Source organism: Tursiops truncatus, chromosome 13 (genome assembly GCF_011762595.2).
Source record: "Tursiops truncatus isolate mTurTru1 chromosome 13, mTurTru1.mat.Y, whole genome shotgun sequence".
Lineage (NCBI taxonomy): Eukaryota > Metazoa > Chordata > Mammalia > Artiodactyla > Delphinidae > Tursiops > Tursiops truncatus.
In genome coordinates this window covers 65,746,298-65,774,257 of record NC_047046.1, presented here as the reverse complement: position 1 = coordinate 65,774,257, position 27,960 = coordinate 65,746,298, and the positions used below count along the sequence as shown (strand labels likewise).

General features: G+C 49.7%; 1 protein-coding gene across 1 annotated transcript in view; it reads right to left on the bottom strand.

Annotated features, from left to right (window-relative positions):
- Nucleotides 1-1,356: 1,356 nt before the first annotated feature.
- Nucleotides 1,357-27,960, bottom strand: part of MAPK4 (mitogen-activated protein kinase 4) — a 77,589-nt gene continuing 50,985 nt past the window's right edge. Inside the window, exons 2-5 of the mRNA XM_019936433.3 lie at nucleotides 13,407-13,551; nucleotides 11,524-11,685; nucleotides 6,757-6,958; nucleotides 1,357-3,942 (exon numbers count right to left, since the gene is read on the bottom strand). Of these exons, the coding sequence (XP_019791992.2) occupies nucleotides 3,246-3,942; nucleotides 6,757-6,958; nucleotides 11,524-11,685; nucleotides 13,407-13,551 (1,206 nt within the window). The 3' untranslated portion in view covers nucleotides 1,357-3,245. The remainder of the gene's footprint in view (nucleotides 3,943-6,756; nucleotides 6,959-11,523; nucleotides 11,686-13,406; nucleotides 13,552-27,960) is intronic.

Genomic DNA, 27,960 nt, shown 5'->3' with positions numbered 1-27,960 from the left:
GAGACATCAGTGGAGACTAAGTAACTTGAACTCAGAATGTCAAAGTCTGGAAGGGTTTTTTATGGTCTTCGTGAAGTTCTTAGTGTAAAAAGCAAAATTCAAGCCTCAGGGATCAAAGTGGCCCTATGCACAGGCAAGAAAAGTGCTCCTGCGCTCACACCACAGGCCTGCCAGTAGGTTCTGACACAAAGACCCCCATTGGTTTGACACCAAATCTTCTCAACAGTGACAGGGATTGCTGATCCCAGAGTTTGATGAGCGGGACTAATGGCTGGGACACTGATGCTGGGCATGGGATGTTTAGGAGGTTGAAAGGAAAAGCCACAGGTAGCTTAGGTAGCAACCCAGCTTAGGTAGTACCTCCAGCTTCTTTCACCCCTACTTGCTGAAGCTTTATGAAAGTGCAGCTTCCTGCCCTGTGACCAGTTTTAATTGTTATAGGCCGGGAGGACGGGATAGGAAGGGTTGAGAAAACCTGAGTGTATTGCCAACACTAGGAGATGTTCTCTGTCTGGGTCCTGAACACTCTTCAACGTTAAATCCCGTTGTTGACACCTATGGGTGTAGTTGGTGCTCTACCGAGATCCCCTTTGTCCTCATCTTTCTCTGCGTGCCACTCCAACTTCCACCTGCCAGCACCTGTGTCCTTTTGCCTGTGGCCTTTCTCTGTCCACTGGAGCCTGTGCTGCAGTGCAGAACAGGCCAGAAGTGCTGGGGAAGTAACAGCCAGGAGTGTGTTCATCAGTCAAGGTTGGGCAGGGTGGGAAGGCCCTGAGGTGGGTGTTACTTCCACTCTGCCTAATGCAGCTCCACGCCGGAATGAAGCTGCTTTGCCCACAGTGGTGACACGCACCCTTTGTTGGCTTCTTTCCCGTCCCCATCACTTCCCCATCACCTCTCAGTGTCTCCTGAGGTCATTCCTCCCACCCCCAAATTATTTGCACTTGATTCTTTGTCTCAGAGTTTGCTTCTGAGGGAAACTAAGCCAGTGCCCCATTTGACTTTCCTTACTGATAGAGCCCCAAGCTAGGAAGAAGCTATCGGACCAGACTATCCTTGGTCAGAAGGTTTGGAATGGGCTCCAAAAGTTGGTTTGAAATCTACTATATGGACACTGGGCCTGACCCAGGTGATTCTGGAATGTCTTCCCTTTCTACCAATCTGTGTAGATTCTCCCCTCGCCTCCCCTGCAACTGCCAACCCTCGAAACGCTGGCCTTCATGGGTGCAGGGAGAAGCCAGCCAGGCTCCAATGGCTCATCTGCTGTTAAAGACGGGATCAGATAATGTGTAAATGAATGAGAGAGTAAGTCAATGAACAAACGAATCTATGTTCCAATGAAGCTTTATTTGGCCCATCCTGATCAAGTTTAATAATGTTTAATAGATTTTTTTAAAACATGAGTAAGTAATAGCAATTCCTCTGTAATAACAATTATATATGAACTCCTGGTCAAGGTCAGCAGCTTGCTCCTATACCAAAAAAGTAAAGCTGCCCTTTGAGGACAAATGGCACATGAGGAGTGGTGTACATTTCCTTCTCTTTAAAACAAAAAAGAAAGAAAAGAAACCCAGACACTTCATATTTACATATTTTCCATTTAAAAATTGGTCAGTATGGTTGTTTTTAAATATAAGTTTCTAACGTGTTGCAGGTTTCAACGCACAGATCCTAGTTAGCTGATTAGATTTAAGGTGCTGTTGAGGTGAGGGTGAACCCAGCCTAAGCTCAACACTGAGGAATCCTCTGTTTACAGACTGGCTCCTGTGGGCATCTTTGGGGGAAGCTGAACGCCAGGGGTGGAAATGGCAGAGCTTTTCCAGGGGACTGGGCTCCATGCTTCTGCAGAGGGCCTGCTGTGCCCACACACCAACCCCCCTCAGGCTCTGTGTACAAGTGCACCTTTGGTTTGGCGCGCTCCGAACTCATCCTGGCCTAAGCTAGGAGGGACATGGTGGCCTCGAGTCCTTTCTTTTGTCGTGGGGTCCCCATGCTGGTGCCTGACCCCTGAAGGCCCTCAATGTTGACACCCCACCTTTCATACCTTCCTACCCTTCCGGATTCCCTGTCCCCAAGGCCTCTTGCTCTCCAATGCATTTTTTCAGGGCCTGCTCTTTGCCGGGGCTAAATGGATAATCAAAATCAAGGGCAGCATTAATGAAGTCGGATGGGCCCTGTGTGAAATCTTCTCTCCTAACACGTTTGCTCTAGGCAGGCACCTCACTGCTCTCCACCAAATGAGCAATTCATGCCGAGAACATGAGTTCCCAAGGTAGGCTTGGAGCGGGGCTATGAGTATGGGGGTTCGGGTGTGGGGCAGGCTGGAGGGATTCTTGGAATTGCTGTCTTCAAACTCGCCCGTGTATGACATTCCCTCGGGAGCAAGAGCTGTGTCATTGTGTCTGTGCGTGTGTCAGGAAAGTGCATAGGAAGTTCTGCAAAAGGTGTGTGCACAGGCCTGGGAGAATGGGTTATTTTACCCACAGAGCCCAAACTGGTCTGGTCTGCAACCAAGATTTCAGACCACACGGGGTGAGGCAGATGGGAATATTTACGTACTTGAGGAGCCAGAAAAAAAGATGCTTGGTGACTAGGGGAAAGAAGCTGGCTCAGTTTCCAGTTTCAGAGTTCAAGGGGCATTGCTCTGAGTAAAAGCACGTAGAATGGGTCAGACGGTAATGGACAGGGAAGAAACATCTTGAAGCAAGTTTTCTGAGCGAAAAGCCAGAGTGACGCCAGTAGAGGAAGACACTGTTTAGTGGACAGACACTGGCCTGGGGGCCAGGGGCCTGGGGTTCAAGGCTTTCCCTGACACTGACTAGGCCCTGAACTTAGAGTCACTTTGCTTCTCTGGGCCTCACTGTCCTTCCACACCTGTCAGCTGAGGCTAGTTGGGCCAGGTGGTTCCAACACTCTGCCTGCAAGGTTCCACTGCACACAGCCACCCAGGTGGGGCCTGCAGACTGCTAAGACATACTTCTGCCCTGTACACCGCCACTTATAAAAGCACAGGGGCCTCGTCCTCACTGGGAAAGTGATCAACCCCCAATCTCGGCTCCTGTTCAAACCCACTCCCAGAGGTTAAAGGCTAGTTATTAAGGCAGTTTAAGAAATGGACATTCCTCTCGCTCCTCGGATCCTTCCTGTGTTCTGCTAACCCCAAGGCAGCAGAGAGGGGCGGCAGGGGTGGTGGAGATGCCAGGGAGGCGGCCTTCGGGATGGCCTGGAGCGCCCCTCCGCCGCCCTCACCACCTTTCTTTGGAGAAGGCCTCAGTCTGCACGAGATCGCCAGGGTGCTCTGATATGCAGGCGCCGTTGAGGTCGCCCAGTTTACTGTCCGGCAGGTCCTCGGGCTTGGTGCAGAGCTTCAGGGCGCGGGAGATGAACACGTCCAGGTCGAACTGGGGGCTGGCGCCCCCGTCGATGGGGGCCGGACGGCCGGGTGGGGAGGCCGACAGGCGGCGCTCGGGGCCGTCGGGGGGCGGGCTGGCGCGCTCGGGAACGCCCTGCGTGCTCTGGACCCACTGCGCGATCTCCAGGAAGAGGCTGGCCGGCTCTTCGTCGCGCGGCCCCGCGTCCGCCGCCACCGCGGCGGTGGGCGGCGCCCCGGCCGCCTGCTTCCAGTGCGACAGGTCCAGGATGAGCTTGGGCTCCGAGTAGTGGTGCGGCTTGTTGTCGCGCCACAGTAGCTTGTCCAGGTAGGACGGCGACCCCACCTTGTAGTCGCAGGAGCGCCCGTAGTCGGCCTCGAAGGCGCGCTCCATGGACGAGTGCGACTGCTCCAGGAAGCGCTCCGAGCTGCTCTGCGAGTCCTTGCGCGGGTCCACCTGCACGTCCTCCGCCAGCGGCGCCGAGCCCGCGCGCGGGTCGAGCTGCACCTCGCTCGCGTCTTGGTACCTGTCGGGCCGCCACTCCAGGTCCGACGACAGGCTCACAGGGTACCTGCAAAGGTAAGACAGGATGGTGATTGGACCCTTCCAACCGGGTTGGCTTTGTGGAGGGAGCCAACCCCCCTGATCCCTGTCTGCCACCCACAGGCCGGCTTTCCATTCCTTCCCAGTCCCTCCAGCTCCTTCCCTCACATCCCAAGGTGGGAGGGTGATGGGACAAAGTAACGGTGAACCTCCAGGGCTCAGGCAGAAGGACTGATTGCCCGGCTTAACTCTTGTATCCTTTTGTATTCATTGAATATCCTACAAATATTTCTTGAGCACCTCCTACGTGCCAGGCGGTGTTCTGAGCATTACCAGACACAGCAGGGAACAAAACAAAATCCCTCTCCTCATGTAATGGTACTTTCTAGTGGATGCACCTGTGCGGTGCTCCTCAAACTTTGATGTGCACACAGATCACCTGGGGACCTTGTTGAACTGCAGATGCTGATCCAGTAGATGAGGCAGGGTCTGAGAGTCTGCATTTCTAACAGGTCGCCAGTGATGCTGATTCTGCTGGTCCCTGGCCCACACTTTGAGTAGCAGGGCCCTAATGAGGGCTTCACAGCCTTGGCTCAGATTAGAATCACTTGTGGGGGGGATTCAAAATAAAATTCCATGCCTGCTCCGCATCTCCAATGCTGATTCAGGAGGTCCAGGGAGGGGCCCAGCATCTGCGTGGTTGTCAAACCTCCCCAGGTGTTTCTAAGTTCCAGCCAGGGCTAAGAACCCCTGCCATAGTGGATCTGGCTGGAGGCCCTGCAGCACCTTGCGTAGATGCTGAGCAGGCAGGGCGTACTGAAAGATTACAGACACCCTCAGGAGAGGCCAGAGATCCTTGGAATTCTGCCCTCCGTCAAATGTCCTGCGGCCCTGAAGAGCCAATTCTGCTAGCCGAGAGCAAACGAAGGGCAGGTGGGCAGGCCATCAGCTTGGGCTGAGCCCTCCCTCCCTGTGCCAGGTGTTCTATGCGAATTGAGGGGGCGGGGAGAGGCAGGGAGCCCAGGGGAAGCCTCAGGCAGCAGCCAGCCGCTCCCAGAACAGGAGGCCTAGGGCTCACACAGGAAGAACCAAGGACAGGCAGGTTTGGCTGTGTGACCGGGCAGGCGGGCAGCTGCAGTCCACGCCTTGTGGTGTGTGAGGCACAGGAAGGTCCCAGGTCTCCCCACCCTCCCAGTGATGCCATTAACGTAGGAGTCACTCCTAGAGGTGAACACTGCCTCCTCCCATGAGGGTCCTTGAAATTGCAGGGGTTTCTTGGAGGAAGAACTTGTGAAGCCCGTCACCATTGGCTGCTACATGCCAAGGGCCAGATGTAAGGTGTCTGCAGTCTCCAGGCAACCCTGTGGAGTGCGTGCTACCACCTGCTTCACAGATGAGGACACTAGCGTTCAGAGGTAAGCAGTTTGCCCGAAGCAGCAGGGCCTGTGGGAAGGGGTTTGTCATTGTCTTTGTTGCCCGCCTTCCTCATGCAGGTGTGATGGGACAGGTTGGGAGCAGAGGGGCACCAGGTTTAGAAGTGGTCAGAGTTGATGGGCAGGGGCCAAAGAAACCCTGCTACAGTCTTCCTGACACCAACGCCATGACATAGCCATGATAAGCAGAGGACAAACCCTGCAGAGCCAATGCTCCGTGCCCCCAGGTGCTGTGGAGTGGAGGACGAGGGGCTGCAGGAACCACAGTCAAGGGCAGGGCTAGCATGGGGGCGGCAGAGGAGAGAGTCTTCATTAATCTCTATGTGCTGGCAACTCTTGATAACAACAATCAACAACAACAAACCAACAAACCTGTCCTGAAATAGCAACGTTGCCCTGACCCTCCCTTGGAGCCTCCTTAATCTGAAATCCATCATCTGTCAAATGACTGGAAAGGAGAAACTGCTCATCTGTCACTTATGTAACTAGCTGTCACATTCTCGCAACAGCAGCGCTCCCACTTAGGCCCCCTCGGAGTCCTAGCTTCTAAGCCCTCGACTTCTATTTCTAAACCGAGTGGCTCCCAGTGCTTCCTTCCAGAATTAGCGGATGGTGATGCCCAAATGTTTAGGTGCCTGATCTAGGAACATCAGATCAGGAAGGGACCTAGGAGATCATTGTGTGCTTATGCGGAGATTGTCAAAAACTGTATCTTCTATCCAACTCTGATTCATTGGTAGTGACTTCCGGGCACACGGTGTTGAGAAGGATTCTGAGGCCCGGCTCAGTTTAGCAGGGAAGAGTCCTGTGATTGCTTAGCAGTGTCTGACATGGGTGCAGATTGGGGAGGGCCCCACATAGGCCAGGAATTAGGTGTGTGACACAATGCCAATCTCTAACCTCTCTGAGCTGTGGCTTCCTCGTGCGACAATGAGCGATAATAATAATGGTGCCCCTTTACTGGCATCTCAGGAGGTGCAAATGATGTGAACGGCATGAAGGTGTTGTGTGGTGGTAAATGTCACATTGTTTTCTTGTCTTGCGTTGCTGCATTTTGCTTTTCTGGGGCAAATTCCCAGCCTACTAGACATGAGCTCTGGCTGTGCGGGCTCATTAAATGCTTGCCCAACATTGTATTGAGCCCTGTGTGCAGTACACTCGGGGTGGGTTGGAAAGCTGGTGGTGACCGGTGTTGCACAAAGGCAGGCCCCGACCACGCATGCAGGTCATAGCTGGTCATCTACCAGGAATGTCTGGGGACAGGAGAGAAAGGCAGGAGGCTAAGCTGGGGAAAGCGCCCTATGGGCTATAGAACTTGGGAGACGGAAGGAAAGGTCATGGAGGATCAGAGGCAAATAGAAATGAGAGGACGGGAATGTCGGTTCCAGACTCCAGGGCTGGAACCGCACCTGTCCCAGTTGGAGAGCTGGCTCTGGTTGGCGGCCATCAGCAGGATGTCGTCAATCTCATCCTCTATGCGGAAGGGGTGCTGCGAGGTGGGCTCGTCCTCGGGGCAAGCGTACGGGCTCATGTAGGGATGCTGCAGCCCCATCTCGGCGGTCAGGCGATCCATGGGGTTAAAGGTCAGGATCTTCTCCAGAAAGTCGATGGCTGTGGAGAGCAGAGCAGGACAGGAAGGTCATTTGTGCCCTTGCCAAGCTGAGAATAAGACGCCTCAGCATGGGGACACCCCCTAGTGTTTGTACTTTTCCATTTGTCAAAAGGCTTTCGGACGTTTCCTTTCTCAGGATCCTCACCACAGTCCAGGGACAAATCCAGAGCAGACGCTGCTTTTTGACTTCGCTAATGAATTCATAGAGGTCCAGAGGGGTACAGTGACTCAGGTTACAGGAGGTCCAGGGCTAGAACTCTGCCTTAGGCTGGATTTCCCCAGAGACAAGGAATGGGGTGGAGGCAGTTTATGTGGCAGTGATGCCAGGAAGCACCGGTAGGGCAATGGGGAAGAAGCCAGTAGAGGATGTGCCAATGAACCGTTCCTGCTGAGAGCCCCTGGGGCTCTGTTCCACTGGGTCCTCCAAGAGACAGCATGGGACACATCTCAGAGATGGTCCCACTTCGGGACGGGGGAAGCTGGAGTATCTCCATCCCCACCCTCATTTGTCATGGGTTGAGTGCTGCTGGAGCGGGTGGAGGACCCAGCAGCAAAAAGCCTCAGTGAGAAGGGTCACCGTGGAGCTAGGCGGGTGGGACAGAGCCTGACAGCCCAGCGCTCCTAAGTCCAGAGCCCTTTCTACCATATGTTGCCCCTGGAGGTTTGACAAATAAAGGCCATCTTCAAAATATTTATCCCCTGGGCTGAAGCCCCCGTGCTGTGCCAGGCAGTAACCCTTCAGTGGCTATAGATCAAGGGGAGGACCTGGCAGCTGAACCTGGGCGTGGAAACAGGCACTTAGGAGCCCTGTGCGGTGGCTATTTGCCAACCAGCATGAAGGTATATCAAGATGGCAGCCACCTGTAGGGCGTTGTGGGTGTGCACTGGCTGAACATCATCTCCGCGCACAGGTGCCCTTTGTCCTGAGCGGGGGTAGGGACACCTGTCTGCCCTGTGAGCTCAGCCGCGGGTTATCTCAGGGCAAGTCCGGTCTGGAGGTTTGTACTCCTTCTCAGCCCTGGAGGCTCCGCTTAAACCATGGCTTGGCTAATCAGGTTACAGCCCACATGGAAAAGGAGGAAAGCAGCTGCGCTCAGGGCCAGGCTTCTGTGCCCTCTGAGGGGCTCCCGGGTGGGCCTCAGCCTGCACCATTACCCTGCCCCTCACACCAGCCCTGGACCTCTCTGCGGAAAAAGTTATCAGTGATTCCGGAAATCGATGGATTCTGAAGGTCACTGGCCTCCCAGGAGGATGCAGTTCTGTTCCATAATCCTAGACTGAAAGATCGGTTAAGCAGCAGTGACTCTGATCCCTCCCCAGTGCTCGGGGGCTCAGGGCATGCTTCTGGGCCCAGGGCTGCAGACCTGAAGGAGAATCAGCCTCACAGATTCCCAGGACTGGGAAGAATCAGGCAGTGCAGGGCCCAGCTCGGCCACTGCCCAGCTCCAGGATGGGCAAGTCTTTTCTTCTTTGGGCTCCCAGCCCCTCGCTCGGCCCCACCTACTACCCTGAACCTTTTGACAAGGAAGTGAGAGAGTTGGAGCTCTAAACGTTGGCAGGCGTCATCCCCATCATCATCAGTATTAAGAAAGACCCAGCGAACGCTGACGTTGGAAAATGCCAGCCCTGAAGGCCGCTTCACTGACTCTAGTAAGGATGAGAATCTCCCCTTACCTCTCTCTGACAGCTGGTCCTCCAGCAGGTGCCCAGACACTTCTGGGAAGCCCAAGTGTTAGAAAATCCTGCCTTATAGCAAACCTAAATCTGCCCCTTTAACTCCTGCCCTGGAGCCTCGCTCTGCCCTCTCTGGTCTCCCCATGTCAGCGTGCTCTCTCTTCCCCATGACTGTTCCCATCATGTTTCAAGGCAGCAGTCATGTCCCACGCAAGCCTCCTGTCCTCCTGGTACACAACTGGCCTACATCTCCTAGCCTCCCCCGCAGTTCGGTGTGGCCGTGTGACGGGCCAATGGGAAGGGGCTGGAAATGATGTGTGTACCCCGCTTCCAGGCCAGACCCATAGAAACCTCCTGCAGGAGTGTCTGCTCTCCCTTCGCCTGTCTTTGGCCGGAAGTTGGTGCCCTGCGGGTAGGGGGGAGCCTTGAAAGTTACGATTGAAGATGTCACATGGCCAGCATCCCAGGCGCGGCCCCCAGGTTTCCCCACTCTGTCTGAACTTGAGTTGAGCAGTGAATACACAGCTAGCGGGTAAGCCACAGAGACTTCAGGTTTATGGGCTACAGCACTGGCTTCACCTTAACTCATAACCACACCGCCCCGCCTCCACCAACTCCTTTTCTCTAAGTTCAACCTCCCACATGTTTTCTTTAGTGCTTCTAATATAATGAGGCTTCTGTACAATTGCGTCACCTCTCTGTGGCCCCAGTGGATTCCCAGCTGGACTTCTCAGAGCCCCAGGGATCCTCAGGAAGGATTCTCAGGGGCGTCTCTGGAGATCAAGAGGCAGGTGGGCAGGGCCCCTCACCCCTCACCCCTGCTGCACCCAGAGGACTCCTTTCCCTGTTTTGTCTATTAGATTTCCTCATCAGCTCTGTCATTTGTGATATAGTTTCTTCTTGTAAGTGGAGCTCAGAAGGGAACGCCCTGGCGTGGTCTCAGGCCTGCTCCCTTGTCCTGAACCTGTGGTGTGACGGCTGTCTCGGCTGCTGAGGGATACAGTCCACCCAGACTGTGTCCATCGAGCCTCTGAGGGTGACAGCCAGAGAGGACTCCCACCTCTTCCCAGGCCTACGGGGCCTCAACTGGACAATCCAGGACAAACCGAGAGTCACCAACTGACTCTTAGGGACAAGTGCGCGTGATACCCTTTCTCCCACTGAAGTTTCATTTCAGCCATACCTCATTACCCTGAGGCCAGGCTGATTGGGGCCACTTTTCAAGCCCAGTGGCAGACGAGAGAATTGTGGTTGAAGCGGGCGCATTGGGAGGGTGAAGCTTTCGTGAACATCTGTTCGGCTACAGGATCAAGTCTGTACACGTCCGCTGGGTATTCAGAGCCCTGCAGTCTCTTGGCCCTTCTCACCTATCCAGCTTCACTTCCTGCAGTCAGCTTCCCGCTGATCTGAGCCCTCACCGGTCCTCCAGGCCGGTTCTTTATCCCTCTCAGTGCTTGGTGGCTCTCTTCCCCTCCCCAAATACCCAGAGCTCTCGTTAGCCCCTTAGGATGCGTTCCTTCATCTGCTCATCTCTGACGTGTACTCCATCTTCCCAGCTAGGCCATCACTTATGTCTCTGATCTCTGCGACACAGGCCCACCACACTCAGAGCCAAGTCACCGAGGGACTGCTGTGCGTGTGGTGGTTTGGGGGATGGGGACATGGGTGACACATCCCTGATCCAGAATTCCTGAGAATTCTGAACCTTGTGTCACATGGTGGGATTTCTACAGAGGCCTAGGAATCAAAGTAAATGTGGATGGGCTGAGTCTTAATTTGTGGGGAATCAGATTGCCCCCTCCCTTAAAGATGGGGAAACTGAGACAGATTGAATGGGGATCATGGCCAGAGAAATTGTTAGTCCAAGTTCTTGGTTTCTTGATGGGGAGGAGCGTGGCAGAGACAGCTGTACCCCATGTCTGTTCTCCTCTTTCATAGTAATGGACACAGAGTGGCAATGGAGTAAGTGTCCACTTCCCAGCCTCACTGCAGCGAGGTGGGACCATGTGACTAAGTTCTGGCCAACAGGACACGAATGGAGGTGAGGTTAAGTTAAGGGAACTGCTCTCCTTCCCCGCCTTCCCCCAGCTGGTAAGGGCAACACCCTAAGGTGGCAGAAATATAAGACAGAAGGGGCTTGGGCCCTGGTAGAGCAGGTCTACCACATTGGCCCTAGACGATCTACTTTGGATTATTATATAAGAGAGAAATAAACTTAACTTCTTTTTTCTTAAATAAGAAATACATGTTATTTAAGCTGTTGATAATCTGGGTTTCTTTTACAATTGGCAAGGCCGTATCCTACCTGATATAGGGGTTTCCTAAGGGAGCCTCTGGCAGGTAGAAGGCTGGTGGCAATGTAGCATCTCAGACGATGGAGCAACTATCCTATGCTAAGGGCTTTACAAATTCTGTTTTACTTACTTGTCACAGTGACCCTGTGTGTCATGTATTATTACATCCATTTTACAGTTAAGGAAACTGAGATGCAGAGAAGTTAAGAAACTTGCCCAAGGCCAAACAGCTAGTCACTGGTGGAACTGGGAACTGAGCCTGGGTCTGGCTTTGAAGCTGCTGAAACCATACCATGCCTTACAGAGGGAAAAGTAAAGGGAGATGGAAGAGTGGGAAGGAGGCAAGTGAGAAAGAAGGAAAAGGAAGCAAAATCAGGGGTAGAGTGTGGAGGACCAGCTGTGACCGCCCTGAGGGTGGCCTGATGGCCGAACTCAGTCTGGAAGGAGCGAGGGCAAATGCCCGCTGCCAGGGGTCCCCAGCTTCTGTGTCTAGGGACTCTGTTTGGTCCTTTTGGAAGAGACTGCCTGCCCCAGCCCCCCAGGGTGAAAGCAGAGTGCTGCCTCCAGGTGCTGGCTTGGCCGTCGGACTCTGGTACCTTCGCTGTTCACTTCGGGGAGCAGCTTGCGCAGTGGCCTCTTCACCTCCCAGGCGCTGCTGACGAAGGAAGGCATCACCTTGAGCAGCTCGTCCTTGTCTTCCTCCCGGATCACAGGGATGGTCTCCAGGATGAGCTGCATCTGCTCCAGCTCGTGAGCCCCTGGGGAGGTAAACACCAGATGGTTGAGCGTGCTGCCCACGTGGCTGGCGTGTGTGGAAGCTCCCGGGCCGCTCTATGACCCTGGGGCAGGGGGACCAGAGCTGGGCTGGGAGCCAGGGAACCTGAGTTCACTCTGCCACTAACTTGCTGTGTGACTGTGGGCAAGTTGCTTGCCATCTCTGGGGCTTGGTCAAATGTAGAAAGAAGGGGTAGTCTCTGGGGCCCCATCCGTTCCCCTAGCATTCTGTGCCTCTGGAATGGACCAGTCTCATATAGCCTGAGTCAGCCATCGCTAAAGTGATGGGAACAGCCTGGCCCAAGGCTTTCCAAATGCTCTTTCCCATATGCCTCTGTGCATGTCCTTTACTGGGCTGGGGAAGGAAGTGATTTTAAGGCTAGGAATGAGTCTTACCTTTTGGATTTCCATTAGGAGGAAAAAAAGTCAGGAAGAACAAATTAAGCTTGGGACGTGTCATGAGCACACTGCCTCTGTGCTCCTTTGGGCAGAGGGAGGAAGACAGACTGTGCCGGGTCTGTGGGACAGGATGGAGTCGAGCATTCAAGCACTCATTCACTTATTCACTCATTCAACAAATGATTATTTATGGAGTGTCGTCTCCATAAATGGAGTGTAATCTCCATGAATACCATCCTCATCCGTAAGAAGCTTCAGGCTTTGTGCATCTTGGAAACTCAACTCCTCTTCTACGCTTAGGCCATCACGGATGCTGCTTCAGAGCTTTGACGCTGCTGGGATGGGTCAGGTCTGAATCCTTGCTGCCCCCTCTGACTTCCAGGCTGTTCTTACCTCCAGTTCCTCCATTTTCCCTTTTGGCATGAGTAGCCTTGCCATTTACCTCTACCAGGTTAAATCCAACTAGGCCCCATCTTCCTGAAGAAATGCCCCTGACTCACCCAGCTGCACAGAGCTCCCTCCCCTTACCACCGATTCCCATGGGGTCCCAGTCTTCCAGAAGCTGGTAGCCAAGGGCGGGGCTCTTCCGTGTCCCCCATGATGCCCTGTGCGGCACTAAGCACTTGTGGATGCTGTGAGCGCTGACCCAGAAAGTGCCTACGGATCAGCATCCGCTCTGAACGAGTCCCTTGGCCTCTCCCTGCAGTGGGCTCATGTAGGCTCAGTTCAGAGACTCTGGGAGACTTGTGGGGTCCCCTCTCCAAATGAGCACTCCAGACCGACTTCTCACAGTGGCAGGGAGAGGGGAGGAAGGGGCTGAAAATGTAGGACGGGTGTTTTCAGGGGTCAGTCTCAAGGTGTTTGAATATACACGATTATTGATTTTGAAAGTTCTGTGCTCAAAAGGCTTTTTTTTAGCCTCTCCAGTATTTTGCCTGAAATGGTTGATAAATCAGGTGCCATAAAAGCTGCAGAGGTGACGCCAAAGAGAAAGACTAGCATGTCTGTGATTAACATGTGTTTCCCCCACGTTTTTTTTTTTTTTTTTTTTTTGCGGTACGCGGGCCTCTCACCGCTGCGGCCTCTCCCGTTGCGGAGCACAGGCTCCGGATGCGCAGGCTCAGCGGCCATGGCTCACGGGCGCAGCCGCTCCGCGGCATGTGGGATCTTCCCAGACCGGGGCACGAACCCGTGTCCCCTGCATCGGCAGGCGGACTCTCAACCACTGCGCCACCAGGGAAGCCCTGTTTTCCCCTTTTATTGAGCTACAGCAGAGGAGAAGGAAGGTGCCTGGGTAGCAGCTTACCAGCAAAGAGCATCCTCCCCGTGAGCATCTCTGCCAGGATGCAGCCAGCGGCCCACATGTCAATGGCTTTGGTGTAGTTGTTAGGGGAGAGGAGCAGGCGTGGTGAGCGGTACCATTTCGTTACCAACCCTTCTGACAGGTAACCCTGGAAGACAAAATCCAGGCTTCCAGTAATCAGTCATTTGTAGACACCCCCCCTCACATGCCTCTCCTCCTTTCCCTTCCCAGGGAGACAGGACCCCTTTCACTCTCCATCCTTTCCCATTGATCGTCGGGTTAGAGGGGTTTAGGCAGCGTTGTGGGGCTCAGAGGCTTCGGCGGGGGAATCTTATGAGGCCCTGGCGTTCTCTTCTGTGGAAAGGGATCCAGGATGACACTATTTAAGAAGCAGTGCTTTCCCAGCCCATCTTGATGTAATGACGCGTAGCACTCTACCCTCACCTAGTAAGAAGATGGAAAAGGAGGAACCATACTTGAGTTTGTTATCACCATCAACAGAGTAACGATGAGACAGTGGGATTTGATTTATTCAGTGGCTGGATGTCAGAAAGAGCTGTGAAATTTAAATCAAGCCAGTTGCTTTGGTGCAGATGATTAAATTAATTCTGCCGTGATGTCAGACGCCAAGCCCCTGCTGGGAATGGATGAGGCCAGCTTCATAATGGGTGCGGGTGAAGGGCTTTTGGAAGCAGCCCTAAAAGGCAGAGTGGACACAGCTTTGGTTGGCCCAGAGGATTCTGGGAGTTCTACAGAGTGTCTTTGGGGGGATAGATGTTCTAGCTGATTTCAGCCACTGCTCAATGTGCGGTCTGGCGTGGAATCCCTCACTACGGGATATAGTGACAGCATAGGTGCTTTAGCACAGATAGGGAAGTATAGCCAGGCAATTCGGAGCTTGTTCTCTATGTAATTCACAAAGCTGGCCCAACAGTGGAATCTGGGAAATGTCTGTTGAATTACATGGAACGGTCTCTCTAAATTGAAAAAATAGACCTATTTGGTGGTCAAGGTCAGATAATTAGCACCAGGGGGATCCAGTGAGAAATTCTAGGGACGGTTTTGTTACTTGCTGTTGTAATTTCCAATTTAGCATCTAATTTTCCTTTTTGCTGATGTAAAAAGTATCACAGACCTAGGTTAAAAGCAGGTGAAACGTTAGGAGGCCCAAGTACCCAGGAGCTTTTGATCAATTAATCTGAAATCTCGTCACTTGTTGAGCAAAGATTTATTATGTTTTAAACCTGAGAGCCCTGAGTTACAGCAGTTTTCTCTCCTCTGTGGCACATATTTCTTTAGAGCAGGTCCTCAGACTGGTGGAAGGAAGGAAGACAAGACTAAGGTATACCCATTCCCCAGCCTCGATGCTCCAAAAGGAGCTCCTTATAATTTTTAAAATATGCCCCCTTTCTCTGTCCTTTGGGCCTTTGCATGTGTACTTGCCAGGGATGGGTGTCCTCACACCCACTGTCCTTCCTGGCTAATTCACACTCAGGCTGCTTCCTCTCAGAAGCTTCCCAATTCCCTGGGATGAGGTTGAATGCCCCTTCCCAGGAGCTCCATGATCCCTGTCTTGTTACTGTTTCTTTACTTCTCTGCAGTTCCACCTTCACCCATCCCACCCCCAGGACCACTAGACTATTCACCCCTCATGGGCAGAGGCTGTATCTTGTTTCACAGCCATTTCTGCATTGCCTACTGCCAAGTCTGCCTCCTAGGAAATGTCCAACGAACACAGATGGAGGGATGAGTAAGGAACGTCTCACATGGTCTGAGCCCCTTCAAAATGGGGCACCTTCTGGGGGAACCACGGATCCCCTTCTTTAACAGACCTGATTTTATGGAGAGATCCAGTTCCCACTTTCAATGGTGGATGAGGAGTTTAGAAAAGTTGTCAGTTTTTGCCTTATGCCTTGCCTTCTTCCAGAAAGGACTGGCAAGTGTAAGTAATTTTTTTTTTTTTTTTGTGGTACGCCAGCCTCTCACTGTTGTGGCCTCTCCCGTTGCGGAGCACAGGCCCCGGACACGCAGGCTCAGCGGCCATGGCTCACGGGCGCAGCCGCTCCGCGGCATGTGGGATCTTCCCGGACCGGGGCACGAACCCGTGTCCCCTGCATCGGCAGGCGGACTCTCAACCACTGCGCCACCAGGGAAGCCCAGTAATTTTTTTTTTAAGTCAGGTTTATTGAAGTATAATTTATAAACAGTAAAATTCACTCTTTTTAGGGTATAGTTCTATGAGTTTTGACAAAGCGTAGAATCATGTAACCACCATCATAATCAAGAGACATACAATTCCATCAGCTCACACAATTCCCTCGTGCCCCCTTCTGGTCACCTCCGAGCCCCAGTTCCCTAGAAACCACTGTTTTCCATCCCTTTAGTTTTGCTTGTGCGGAACGAACGTCATATAAATGGAATCACAGCGGGTGGCCTTTTGCGTCTGAATTCTTCCCCTTAGCATAATGCATCTGGACTCATCCACATTGCTGTATGAAGAGTAATCTGTTAGGAGTTTAAGTTTGATTCTAGAAGGAAAGAGACAAGCCAGACTGTAGAAGCTCACATCTGGGTGGGTGACTTATAAATAAAGAATGGTCCGATTTTATTTTCCAGTCAGAGGGTGAGTGTGTCAGAGAAAGACAGAGTACCCAGAGGGGAGGTGACTTAAGGTGAGTTTATTCTGGTGTGTAAATGAGCAATCTTTTATGGGACAGAATTCCCTATAATTAACACCTGCCTATCTGCAGAGTCTGGAGCTGAAGTGGGACACAGGGAGCTTCCTTCTGAAACACCTTCCCTGAAAGTAAAAGAAAGATGTTTGCATGGGCAAGGCTGCCCCAGGGCCAGAATTATGGGCAAGGCCATGATAACAGCTGAGAAAGTTCACCCCTGGCTCTTCCTTACCTTTGAATGAAAACCAAGAACCTGCCAGATTTTTGTCAACTACTAGCTGCTTCCCTCAAGTTACTTGTCCCTCAAGTCAGGGGATTTACTGATATGTTTCAGAAGCCACAGGACAGAGGAGAATTTGGGAAGGTGCAGTAGCTGTTCTGCCAGGCTCTGGAGCAAGGGGAGCCCTGGGGAAGGGGGGGATGGGAACGGAGGGGAACCTCCATTCCTGGGTCTGTGGGGCAGACACGGGGAGGGGCTGGAGGTCTTGCCCTCAGCTGAGATGAGCCCTGGGTGTCTGAGTGGGAGAGGCACTGGGGCCCACTGCACAATACTGGTGATTTGAATTCAACAGAGGAGTTTTAGTTGAGTGGATGGGGCAAAAGTCAGAATTTTCTAGAATAAAAAAAATCTTTAAGGATACCCAGGAGTGGAGACTCAGTTTTATCAGAAGGGCCCATAAATCCGTAAGTGTACTGGCTCAACAGAGATCCTTAAATGGCTTTCCTGCCGGAGCCTGCAGGGTGAAGATAGTTTCAGCTCCATTTGGATGTAGAGGAAGCTGTCTTCAGTGATCAGACATGGTCTCTCCTGGGGCTCGCCCATCGGCAGGCTGACCAGTGGGTGGGACAGCGGGCACAGGCAGGGCGTGTTGTCTCATCACCACGCTGGGGAGACGGGAAGCGGACACTCCTCGGGTCACCCCCTGAGCGTAAGAGGCAAGACCAGAATCACCCTTTCCCTAGTGTCCCAGTCCTCCTGCCAGCCTGTCCCTTGGTGTTTCCGGTGAGAAGGCAACTCCGGAGGCACCACTGGGAGGGGTGGACACGGTTTCCTGTCTAGACCCCACCATGGGGACTTTGGGCTTCTTCAGCTATTACTCCAACCAGCCCATTGTGCTGGAGTCATGTCCAGCCAGTGAGAGGCTCTGACTTTGAAAGCCTTAAAGGTGTTTGGAAATAATCTGGTAGCAGCTGCCCCAGGAGGAGAGTAATTGGGGACCCCCACAGATCCAGAGGGAGGGTAGAATTGAAGCTGAGCATTCTCTTTGCTGAAGGAGCAAGGAAACCACACTCAGTCCCAGCTGCCTGCCAAGGAATTCAGAGCAGCCTCCATCGAACTCACCCTGGAAGGGTGGGCACCCATCCGCTGCTCCGGCGAGCCTGTATTGGGTGGGCTTCAGCTCTGCTCAGCTGGCCTTCTCTGTGCCTCCACTGGCCCAAGCCTGATCTCTTGGGTCTGGGAGTCAGAAGGCTGGAGGAGAAAGCTTGATCCCATAAACTTTCCACTTCACCCTTTAATGCACCTACTGGCACCTCGCAGAGGTAGGGCAAATTTAAATAGGGACAACACTCTCCCAAGAATAAAAGCCCTGGGTGTGGGAAGACGCCAAGGTAGCGTCTCCCCACAACTAGGGCGCCTGCCAGCTGCTGGTGGGGACCCTGACGCCCAAGGAGATGGGAGGAACCCCCAAGTGAACCAGTAGGACGCGGGGGGACTGAAGGGGGAGGAGAAGTGGAGGCCAGACAGGATTGGCACCCCTGAGGCTGTGGAGATCAGGAGAGGCAGGCGGGAAGGACCCTCATGAAAGAGTGGAAGAGGAATGGAGGGTGATCTCCCAGCCCACTCGGGCTGGGGAGGCTGCTGAGCTCCCAGGCCGATACCCCCCCCCCCACAAAGCCCCCTCCAGGCTGCATGGGTCCTGGGGGCATAGGAAGGAGGCCGAGGGGCGAACAGCAGAGGCAGGCGGGAGGGGCCCTCCCAGACGGGAGGAGCAGGAGAGGAGAGGAGGGCATTTGCCCCGCCCACTCGAGTCTGGGAAGCCTGCTGTGCTCCCAGGTGAGGTCCCCTGCCCTCTCAGACCAGCGGTGGGGGGCACGCCTGGGCCCCTTCTGTTCCTTGAGGCTAAGGCCCACTCCCCACAGCCCCCAGGGCCTTTTCCAGCCCTGTGGATCCTGAGCATAGGCTGCACCCACCACCAAACCTCGCCCATGCTTAGACCTCGCCCTCCACAGCCAAGGCCTCCCCCCGCCTTTTTTTTCTTTCTTTCTTTTTTTTTTTTTCTCCTTCTTCCTCCTCCTCTTTCTTACTATTGTGGTACTGATGTACCTTCTGGTTGTTGATTCATCTATATTTTTATCTTTATATTCTTTCTAACATATCTGTTAGTTTCCTAGTCTAATTTTATTTTTTACTTTGTTATTGTTCTCTGTTTTTTTTTTTTTTTTTTTTTTTTGCCACCCTACACAGATTGCGAGATCTTGGTTCATGAGCGGGGGATCGGGCCAAAGCTCCTGTGGTGGGAGCTCTGAGTCCAAACCACTGGACTAACATAGAACCTCAGACCACAGGGAATATTCATTGGACAGATGTCTCACAGAGGTCCTCATCTCAGCACCAAGACCCAGCTCTACCCAACAGCCTACAAACTCCAGTGTTGGAAGCCTCAGGCCAAACAACCAGTAAGACAGGAACACAATCCCACATTAAAAAAAAAAAAGAGACGGCAAAAAGTATGTCACAGATGAAGGGGCAAGGTAAAAACCTACAAGACCAAATAAATGAAGAGGAAATAGGCAACCTACCTGAAAAAGAATTAAGAGTAATGATAGTAAAGATGATCTAGAGTCTTGGAAATAGAATGGAGGCATGGATTGAGAAAATACAAGAAGTGTTTAACAAAGATCTAGAAGAACTAAAGAACAAACAAACAGAGATGAACAACACAATAACTGAAATGAAAAATACACTAGGAGGAATCAATAACAGAATAACTGAGGCAGAAGAACAGATAAGTGAGCTGGAAGACAAAATGGTGGAAATAACTGCCAAGGAACAGATTAAAGAAGAAAAAATGAAAAGAATTGAGGACAGTCTCAGAGACCTCGGGGACAACACTGAACACACCAACATTCGAATTATAGGAGTCCCAGAAGAAGAAGAGAAAAAGAAAGGGTCTGAGAGAATATTTGAAGAGATTATAGTTGAAAACTTCCCTAACATGGGAAAGGAAATAGTCACCCAAGTCCAGGAAGCACAGAGAGTCCCAAACAGGATAAACCCTAGGAAAAAGACACCAAGACACATATTAATCAAACTAACAAAAATTAAATTCAAAGAAAAATTATTAAAAGCAGCAAGGGAAAAACAAAAAGCAATATACAAAGGCATTCCCATAAGGTTATCGGCTGATTTTTCAGCAGAAACTCTTTAGGCCAGAAGGGAGTGGCAGGATACACTTAAAGTGATGAAAGAGAAAAACCTACAACCAAGATTACCCTAACCAGCAAGGATCTCTTTCAGATTCAATGGACAAATCAAAAGCTTTTCAGACAAGCAAAAGCTAAGAGAATTCAGTACCACAAAAACCAGCTTTACAACAAATGCTAAAGAAACTTCTCTAGGTGGGAAACACAAGAGAAGAAAAAGACCCACAAAAACAAACCCAAAACAATTAAGAAAATGGTAATAGGAACATACATATCAATAATAACCTTGAATGTAAACGGATTATATGCCCCAACCAAAAGACACAGACTGGCTGAATAGATACAAAAACAAGACCTATATATACACTGTCTACAAGAGACACTTCAGACCTACCTACATACAGACTGAAAGTGAAAGGATGGAAAAAGAAATTCCACGCAATTGGAAATCAAAAGAAAGCTGCAGTAGCAATACTCATATCAGATAAAATAGACTTTAAAATAAAGACTGCTACAAGAGATAAGGAGGGACACTACATAATGATCAAGGAACAATCCAAGAAGAAGATATAACATTTATAAATGTTTATGCACCCAACATAGGAGCACCTCAATACATAAGGCAAATGCTAACAACCATGAAAGGAGAAATTGACAGTAACACAATAATAGTAGGGGACTATAACCCCCCAGTTACACCCACGGACAGATCATCAAAACAGAAAATAAATAAGGAAACACAAGCTTTAAATGACAAAATAGACCAGATAGATCTAATTGATATTTATAGAATATTCCACCCAAAAGTGGCAGAATACATTTTCTTCTCAAGTGCACATGGAACATTCTCCAGGATAAATCACATCTTGGGTCACACATCAAGCCTCATAAAATTTAAGAAAATTGAAGTCATATCAAGCACCTTTTCTGACCACAATACTATGAGACTGGAAATCCATTACAGAAAAAAAACTGTAAAAAACACAAATACATGGAGGCTAAACAGTGTGCAACTAAAAAACCAAGAGATCACTGAAGAAATCAAAAAAGTAATTAGAAAAAACATAGAAACAAATGACAATGAAAACATGACAATCCAAAACCTATGGGGTGCAGCAGAAACAGTTCTAAGAGGGAAGTTTATAGCAATACAATCTCACCTCAAGAAACAAGAAAAATCTCAAATAAACAATCTAACCCTACACTTAAAACAACTAGAGAAAGAAGAACAAAGAAAACCCAAAGTCGGGAGAAGGAAAGAAATCATAAAGATCAGAGCAGAAGTAAAAGAAACAGAAAAGAAGAAAACAATAGCAAAGATCAATAAAACTAAAAGCTGGTTCTTTGAGAAGATAAACAAAATTGATAAACCCTTAGCCAGACTCATCAAGAAAAAAAGGGAGAGGACGCAAGTCAATAAAATTATAAATGAAAAAGGAGAAATCACAGCTGACAGTACAGAAATACAAAGGATTATAAGAGACTACTACAAACAACTATATGCCAATAAAATGGACAACCACAAGGAAATGGAAAATTCTTGGAAAGGTACAATTTTCCAAGACTGAACCAGGGAGAATTCGAAAATATAAACAGACCTATCACAAGTAATGAAATTGAAACCGTAATTAAAAACCTTCCAACAAACAAAAGTCCAGGACCAGATGGCTTCACAGGCAAATTCTATCAAACGTTTAGAGGAGAGCTAACACCGGTACTTCTCAAACTCTTCCAAAAAGTTGCAGAGGGAGAAATACTCCCAAATTCATTCTACGAAGCCACCATCACCCTGATACCAAAACCAGAAAATGATATCACCAAAACAGAAAATTATAGACCAATAACACTGATGAACATAGATACAAAACTCCTGAACAAAATACTAGCAAACAGAATCCAACAACACATTAAAAGGATCATACACCATGATCAAGTGGGATTTGTCCCAGGGATGCAAGGATTCTTCAATATACGCAAATCAATCAATGTGATTCACCACATTAACAAATTAAGGAATAAAAACCGTATGATCAGCAGAAAAAGCTTTTGACAAAATTCAATACCAATTTATGATAAAAAAAACTCTCCAGAAAATGGGCATAGAGGGAACCTACCTCAACATAATAAAGGCCACATATGACAAACCCACAGCAAGCAACATATTCAATGGTGAAAAACTGAAAGCATTTCCACTAAGATCAGGAACAAGGATGTCCACTCTTGCCACTCTTATTCAACATAGTTTTGGAAGTCCTAGCCATGGCAATCAGAGAAGAAAAAGAAGTAAAAGGAATCCAAATTGGAAAAGAAGAAGTAAAACTGTCACTGTTTGCAGATGACATGATACTATACATAGAGAATCCTAAACATGCCACCAGAAAACTACTAGAACTAATCAATGAATTTGGTAAGGTTGCAGGATACAAAATTAATGTGCAGAAATCTCTGGCACTCCTGTACAGCAACAATGAAAAATCAGAGAAATTAAGGAAACACTTCCATTTACCACTGCAACAAAAAGAATAAAATACCTAGGAATAAACTTGTCTAAGGAGGCGAAAGACTTGAACTCAGAAAACTATAAAACACTGATGAAAGAAATCAAAGATGACATAAACAGAGGGAGAAATATACCACGTTCTTGGATTGGAAGAATCAATATTGTGAAAATGACTATACTACCCAAAGCAATCTACAGATTCAATGCAGTCTCTATCAAACTACCAATGGCATTCTTCACAGAATTAAAACAAAAAACTTTACAATTCATATGGAAACACAAAAGACCCCGAATAGCCAAAGCAATCTTAAGAAAGAAAAACGGAGTTGGAGGAATTGGGCTCCCCGACTTCAAACTATACCAGAAAGCTACAGTAATCAAGACAGTATGCCACAGAAACAGAAATATAGATCAATGGTACAGGATAGAATGCCTAGAGATAAACCCACACACATACAGGCACCTAATTTACAACAAAGGAGGCAAGAACATACAATGGAGAAAAGACAGCCTCTTCAATGAGTGGTGCTGGGAAAACTGGACAGCTACACGTAAAAGAATGAAATTAGAACACTCCCTAACACCATACACAAAAATAAACTCCAAATGGATTAACGACTTAAATGTAAGACCAGACACTATAAAACTCTTAGAGGAAAACATAGGAAAAACACTCTTTGACATAAACCACAGCAAGATCTTTTTTGACCCACCTCCTAGAGTAATGGAAATAAAACCAAAAATAAACAAATGGGACTTAATTAAACTTAAAAGCTTTTGTACAGCAAAGGAAACCATAAACAAGACAAAAAGACAACCCTCAGAATGGGAGAAAATATTTGCAAATGAAACAACAGACAAAGGATTAATCTTCAAAATATACAAACAGCTCATGGAGCTCTATATCAAAAAACAAAACAAAACAATCCAGTTAAAAAATGGGTGGAAGACCTATATAGACATTTCACCAAGGAAGACATACGGATGGCCAAGAGGCACATGAAAAGATGTTCAACATCACTATTAGAGAATTGCAAATCAAAACTACAATGAGGTATCACCTCATGCCAGTCAGAATGGCCATTATCAAAAAATCTAGAAACAATAAATGCCAGAAAGGGTGTCGTGAAAAGGGAACCCTCCTGCACTGTTAGTGGGAATGTAAATTGATACAACCACAGTATGGAGTTTCCTTAAATAGCTAAAAATAGAACTACCATATGACCCAGCAATCCCACTACTGGGCATATACCCTGAGAAAACCATAATTCAAAAAGAGTCATGTACCACAATGTTCACTGCAGCTCTATTTACAATAGCCAGGACATGGAAGCAACCAAAGTGTCCATCAACAGATGAATGGATAAAGAAGATGTGGCACATATATACAATGGAATATGACTCAGCCATAAAAAGAAACAAAACTGAGTTATCTATAGTGAGCTGGATGGACCTAGAGTCTGTCATACAGAGTGAAGTAAGTCAGAAAGAGAAAAACAAATACCATATGCTAACGCATATATATGGAATCTAAAAAAAAAAAAAAGGTACTGATGAACCTAGTTACAGTGTAGGAGCAAAGACACAGACATAGAGAATGGACTTGAGGACACAGGGTGGGAGAGGGAAGCTGGGGTGAAGTGAGAGAGGCATGGACATATATACAGTACCAAATGTAAAATAGATAGCTAGTGGGCAGGAGCCTCATAGCATAGGGAGATCAGCTGGGTGCTTTGTGACCACCTAGAGGGGTGGGATAGGGAGGGTGGGAGGGAGACGCAAGAGGGAGGGGATATGGGGACATGTGTATGCATATGGCTGATTCACTTTGTTGTACAACAGAAACTAACAGTAATGTGAAGCAATCATACTCCAATAAAGATCTATTAAAAGAAAAAAGAATAAGAGTGCAGTCAGCCATAGCTCTGTGCGTGCGTTAGGGTGGGGGGATGGCAGGGAAGGCAGGAAGGGTTGCTGCTCCGTTCATACCGAATGGCTGTTGAGGGCTGCCCCTGCTTCCAGGTCAGGATGGAGCGGGGCTCTGACAGCCTCACCTTGTCGACCAGAAGTCTGTGTCATGTGTCCTGGGAGTCCAATGTGTCATCCATGTGTGGCAGAAATGAAATGAATAAGATTATCCGTGGCTTCAAAGAGCATGTAATGTGGTTAAATAGATGAAACGTTCAATAGGAAAAGATGATGGGAAGGACCAGGAGAGGATCTCGGTCAATATTTATGTAGGACTTGCTCTGTGCTGGGTGCTGTGTTAGCATTTTACCTGAATTTATTCAACAATCCCTCCATCAGATTCTAGATGCAGGCTCTCTACACAACTTGTCCAAGTTTACATGGCTGGGAAGTGGGCCAGGGCATGCAGCTGCAGAGCCCATACCCTAGCCTGTGTGCTGCTGGACCTCCACCACCTCGCATACTAAATAGAGTCAGTGGTAGGCAGCAAGGCAGAGGCGTGCTCAGAGCTCAGAGGGGTGGTATTTTGTCCTGAGGTGGGTCGGAGAAGACTTCATGAGAAGAGGTTGGTTTCAGTTGGTCTTCATGGTTGGGGACATCTTGGATAGCTGTGCTGGGGAACATCTGAGGGGGTGGTGGCCAGGGGGAGCCAGTGTGAGTAAAGGTTGGGGGGCCAGCGAGACCTAGAATGTGCTCAGAGGACAGACATCTGTACATGTGGACAAATGGGACATGGGGAGGGGCTGAGGAGACTGACCTTCATCCTGAAGGTCAGCGGTCCCCAAGGATCTCCTGTATGAGAATCAGGGGAAGTGCTTGTGAGATGTGCAGACTGGCCAAAGCTGACTTAAAGTCCTCCAATCTCCATCTCATATGAGCTCCCAAGGGAACCCTTATGCCCCTCCTACTTTGAGAACCCCAGGAAGGATGCAGGGAGCTGTGGAGGGATGCCGAGTGGGGCAGAAGGGATGGTGGGTAGGATGGGGCTTTCAGCGTAGGCTGTGGAAAGCCCTGGGCAGCCCTGCTAATTCTGACTAGGGGGAGGGCACTAGTCAGATGGAGCACTCGTGGCAGTTGCAGGCTCAGCACACCTGTCACTGGAAGCTGGAGAGCCTTGCAAGCTGGGCTGGCAGCAAAGATGCTGCTCTCCAGATAGCAGGGGTTTAACAGTCTCAGAAAGGCTTCGGGAAGGCCCCTGGGTACCACACTTCCTTGTAAGCGGGTAGGAATGCACACATGGACTCCTGTCTGATCTAGAAGAAACTAGGTCAAGGGAGAAAGGAATCAGGCTATGGAGAAGTAAAAACTTTGAGCTTTAGGGGGTCAATGGCGGCGGTTGCACGATTGCTGTGATTTTGTGGAGGTGCAAGTTCCCAGAAGAGCTCCTGGTGGATGTGCTGTGCAAACCAAAGGAACATCACATAAGGAATGGGAAAGACAGGGCACGCTGAGCCTGGAGAACATTGTGGGGGGCATGAAAGCTGCCTCTAGACACATGCAAGGCTGTCATTCGGACCAGGAGCTAAGCTTGCTCTCTGAGGCTCTTGGGACAGACATGCACCAAAGCGTAAGGCAGAAATCCATGCAATACGCTGATAATACCTAACATTTATTGAGCTTCTCGAACTGCTGTCATGCTTCATATGGATTAACTCATTTCATTCTTGCAACAACCCCATGAGGTAGGGTCTCTCATTATAGTCATTTGACAGGGAGGCATCTGAGGCACAGAGAGGGTAAGCAACCTATCCACAGTCACACAGGCTGTAAGTGGCACAGCTGGGATTCAACCCCAGGTTGTGCTGATGTAGCACCTTTGATGTGAATACGCAGCTCTACTGCTTTTCAAGTAAAGAGAGCCCTCGAAAGCCACCGGGCTGTTCAAGGGGGGCTGGGCTCCTGACAGGCAGAGGTGGGCAAGCACAGAATGGGCAGGCTCGTGGGAGATGCGCCAGCACCACCCTCCAGAGCGCAGCTCCTCAGACCTTGGCATGCACTCGAATTCTTGGGAATCCGGGCTGAAAACATGTAGATTCCATTTCGTCAGTCCAACAAGGTGATGCCGATGCTGCAGGTCAGTGGACTGAACTTGGATGAGCAAAGCCCTGGATGATCTTTAATATCCTGCCCTGCCTGAGGGATCTATGACTTGCCTTGTTCACAGGCCAGGCAGATTTCTCTAACTGAGCAGCAGACTGACCTGTAATAGGGGCTAATTCTTTGTGTTACAGACACACATCAGAAGATCACTTAGAAAAACAACACCCTCCCAGAGGCCCAGTTTAGGCAGAAATATATGGCCTCCCTCTCCACAGCCTCCTTCCTCTGAAGGTATAATTCTTTTTAAAAAATTATTTATTTATTTATTTTGCGGTACGCGGGCCTCTCACTGTTGTGGCCTCTCCCGTTGCAGAGCACAGGCTCCGGACGCGCAGGCTCAGCGGCCATGGCTCACGGGCCCAGCCGCTCCGCAGCATGTGGGATCTTCCCGGACCGGGGCACGAACCCGCGTCCCCTGCATCGGCAGGTGGACTCTCAACCACTGCGCCACCAGGGAAGCCCCTGAAGGTATAATTCTTATTTGTGCCAATATCCATATCATGTACGTTAGAAGCCTTTTAAAAAAGAAATAACACCACGGCGGAATCGCCTTTCTTATTGCTGACTCTAAACTCATTCTACTAAACGCATTTCCATGCATATATGCAGCAGGGAATCTCTCAGGCTGAGGGAAGGAACACACAATCTTAAAAGCCCACCATTACAACACAATGATTGGTAAGTCACCTGGTACATTCTGTTTGTGCAGCTAAAATACACACGGTGAAGAAACAGTATTGTTAAATCAGCTGCACTGAGTTTTCATTAACTTCTAAGATGCCCTTAAATGCTGATCTGCTGCCCTCCTTCCTCGGGGCTGCCCCTTCCCCACTCCATGCTGTGGGGAATCCTGTCCAATGAAATTCATCTCTTCCACAGTTTCCATGGAAATCAACCAAAAGCCCAGTTAAGTTCCTATAGGCCTGCAGTCCCCATGTGGTCCCTTCGTTTTACATTAAAAAAAAATTATAGTAGAATTGCTTTAAAAAACAACTTTTTTTTTTTTTGCGGTACGCGGGCCTCTCTTTGTCGTGGCCTCTCCAAGTGCGGAGCACAGGCTCCGGACGTGCAGGCTCCGCGGCATGTGGGATCGTCCCGGACCGGGGCACGAACCCGCGTCCCCCGCATCGGCAGGCGGACTCTCAACCACTGTGCCACCAGGGAAGCCCCAAAAACCAACTTATTTTTAATCGTGGTAAAATACACATAAAATTCACCATCTTAACTGTTTTTAGGTGTACAATGCAGTAGTAGTAAGTACATGTGCAACCGTCACCACCACGTGCAAAACTGAGTAAACAGTAGCTTACCATACTCCTCCCCCCGAAGCCCCTGGCGACCACCACTCTACTTCCTGGCTCTATGAATTTGACTACTCATCTAAGTGGGATTATATAGTATCTATCCTTTTGTGGCTGGCTTCTTTCACTCAGGATACTGTACTTCTCCTTACTTTTAAACAGCGGGAAAGTAGTAACAATGGAGTTGGGCTTCTTTTTAACAAGCACTTTCTTGAAATGTCTTCTAATTCAACTAGAGCTCACCATCACAGATAAAAGCTTTGGACATTATCCTCCTGGGGTCCAAGTCATCAACTCTGAATTCCCTTACAGTTCAAAGGCACGACCAAATGTTTTGTTTGTTCGGTGATGTGCGGGGATCGCCAGCTCTAATCCCACCGTCCTCGCCAGGACCAGGGCTGGGCTGGTTAGAGAGCTGGGTGGAGGGGAGGCTTCATGTGGCTGCTTCAGCCTCAGTTTCCCCATCTGCTTGTGCTGCTGGTCTCGAAGCTTTCCTCTGTGGGGCGCTAGAGTCCTAGGATTCTGCATCACAGTCACTAGCAACCTCTAAGTGAGGGACCCTGCTGGGCCAAAGTGATTCATTTTTA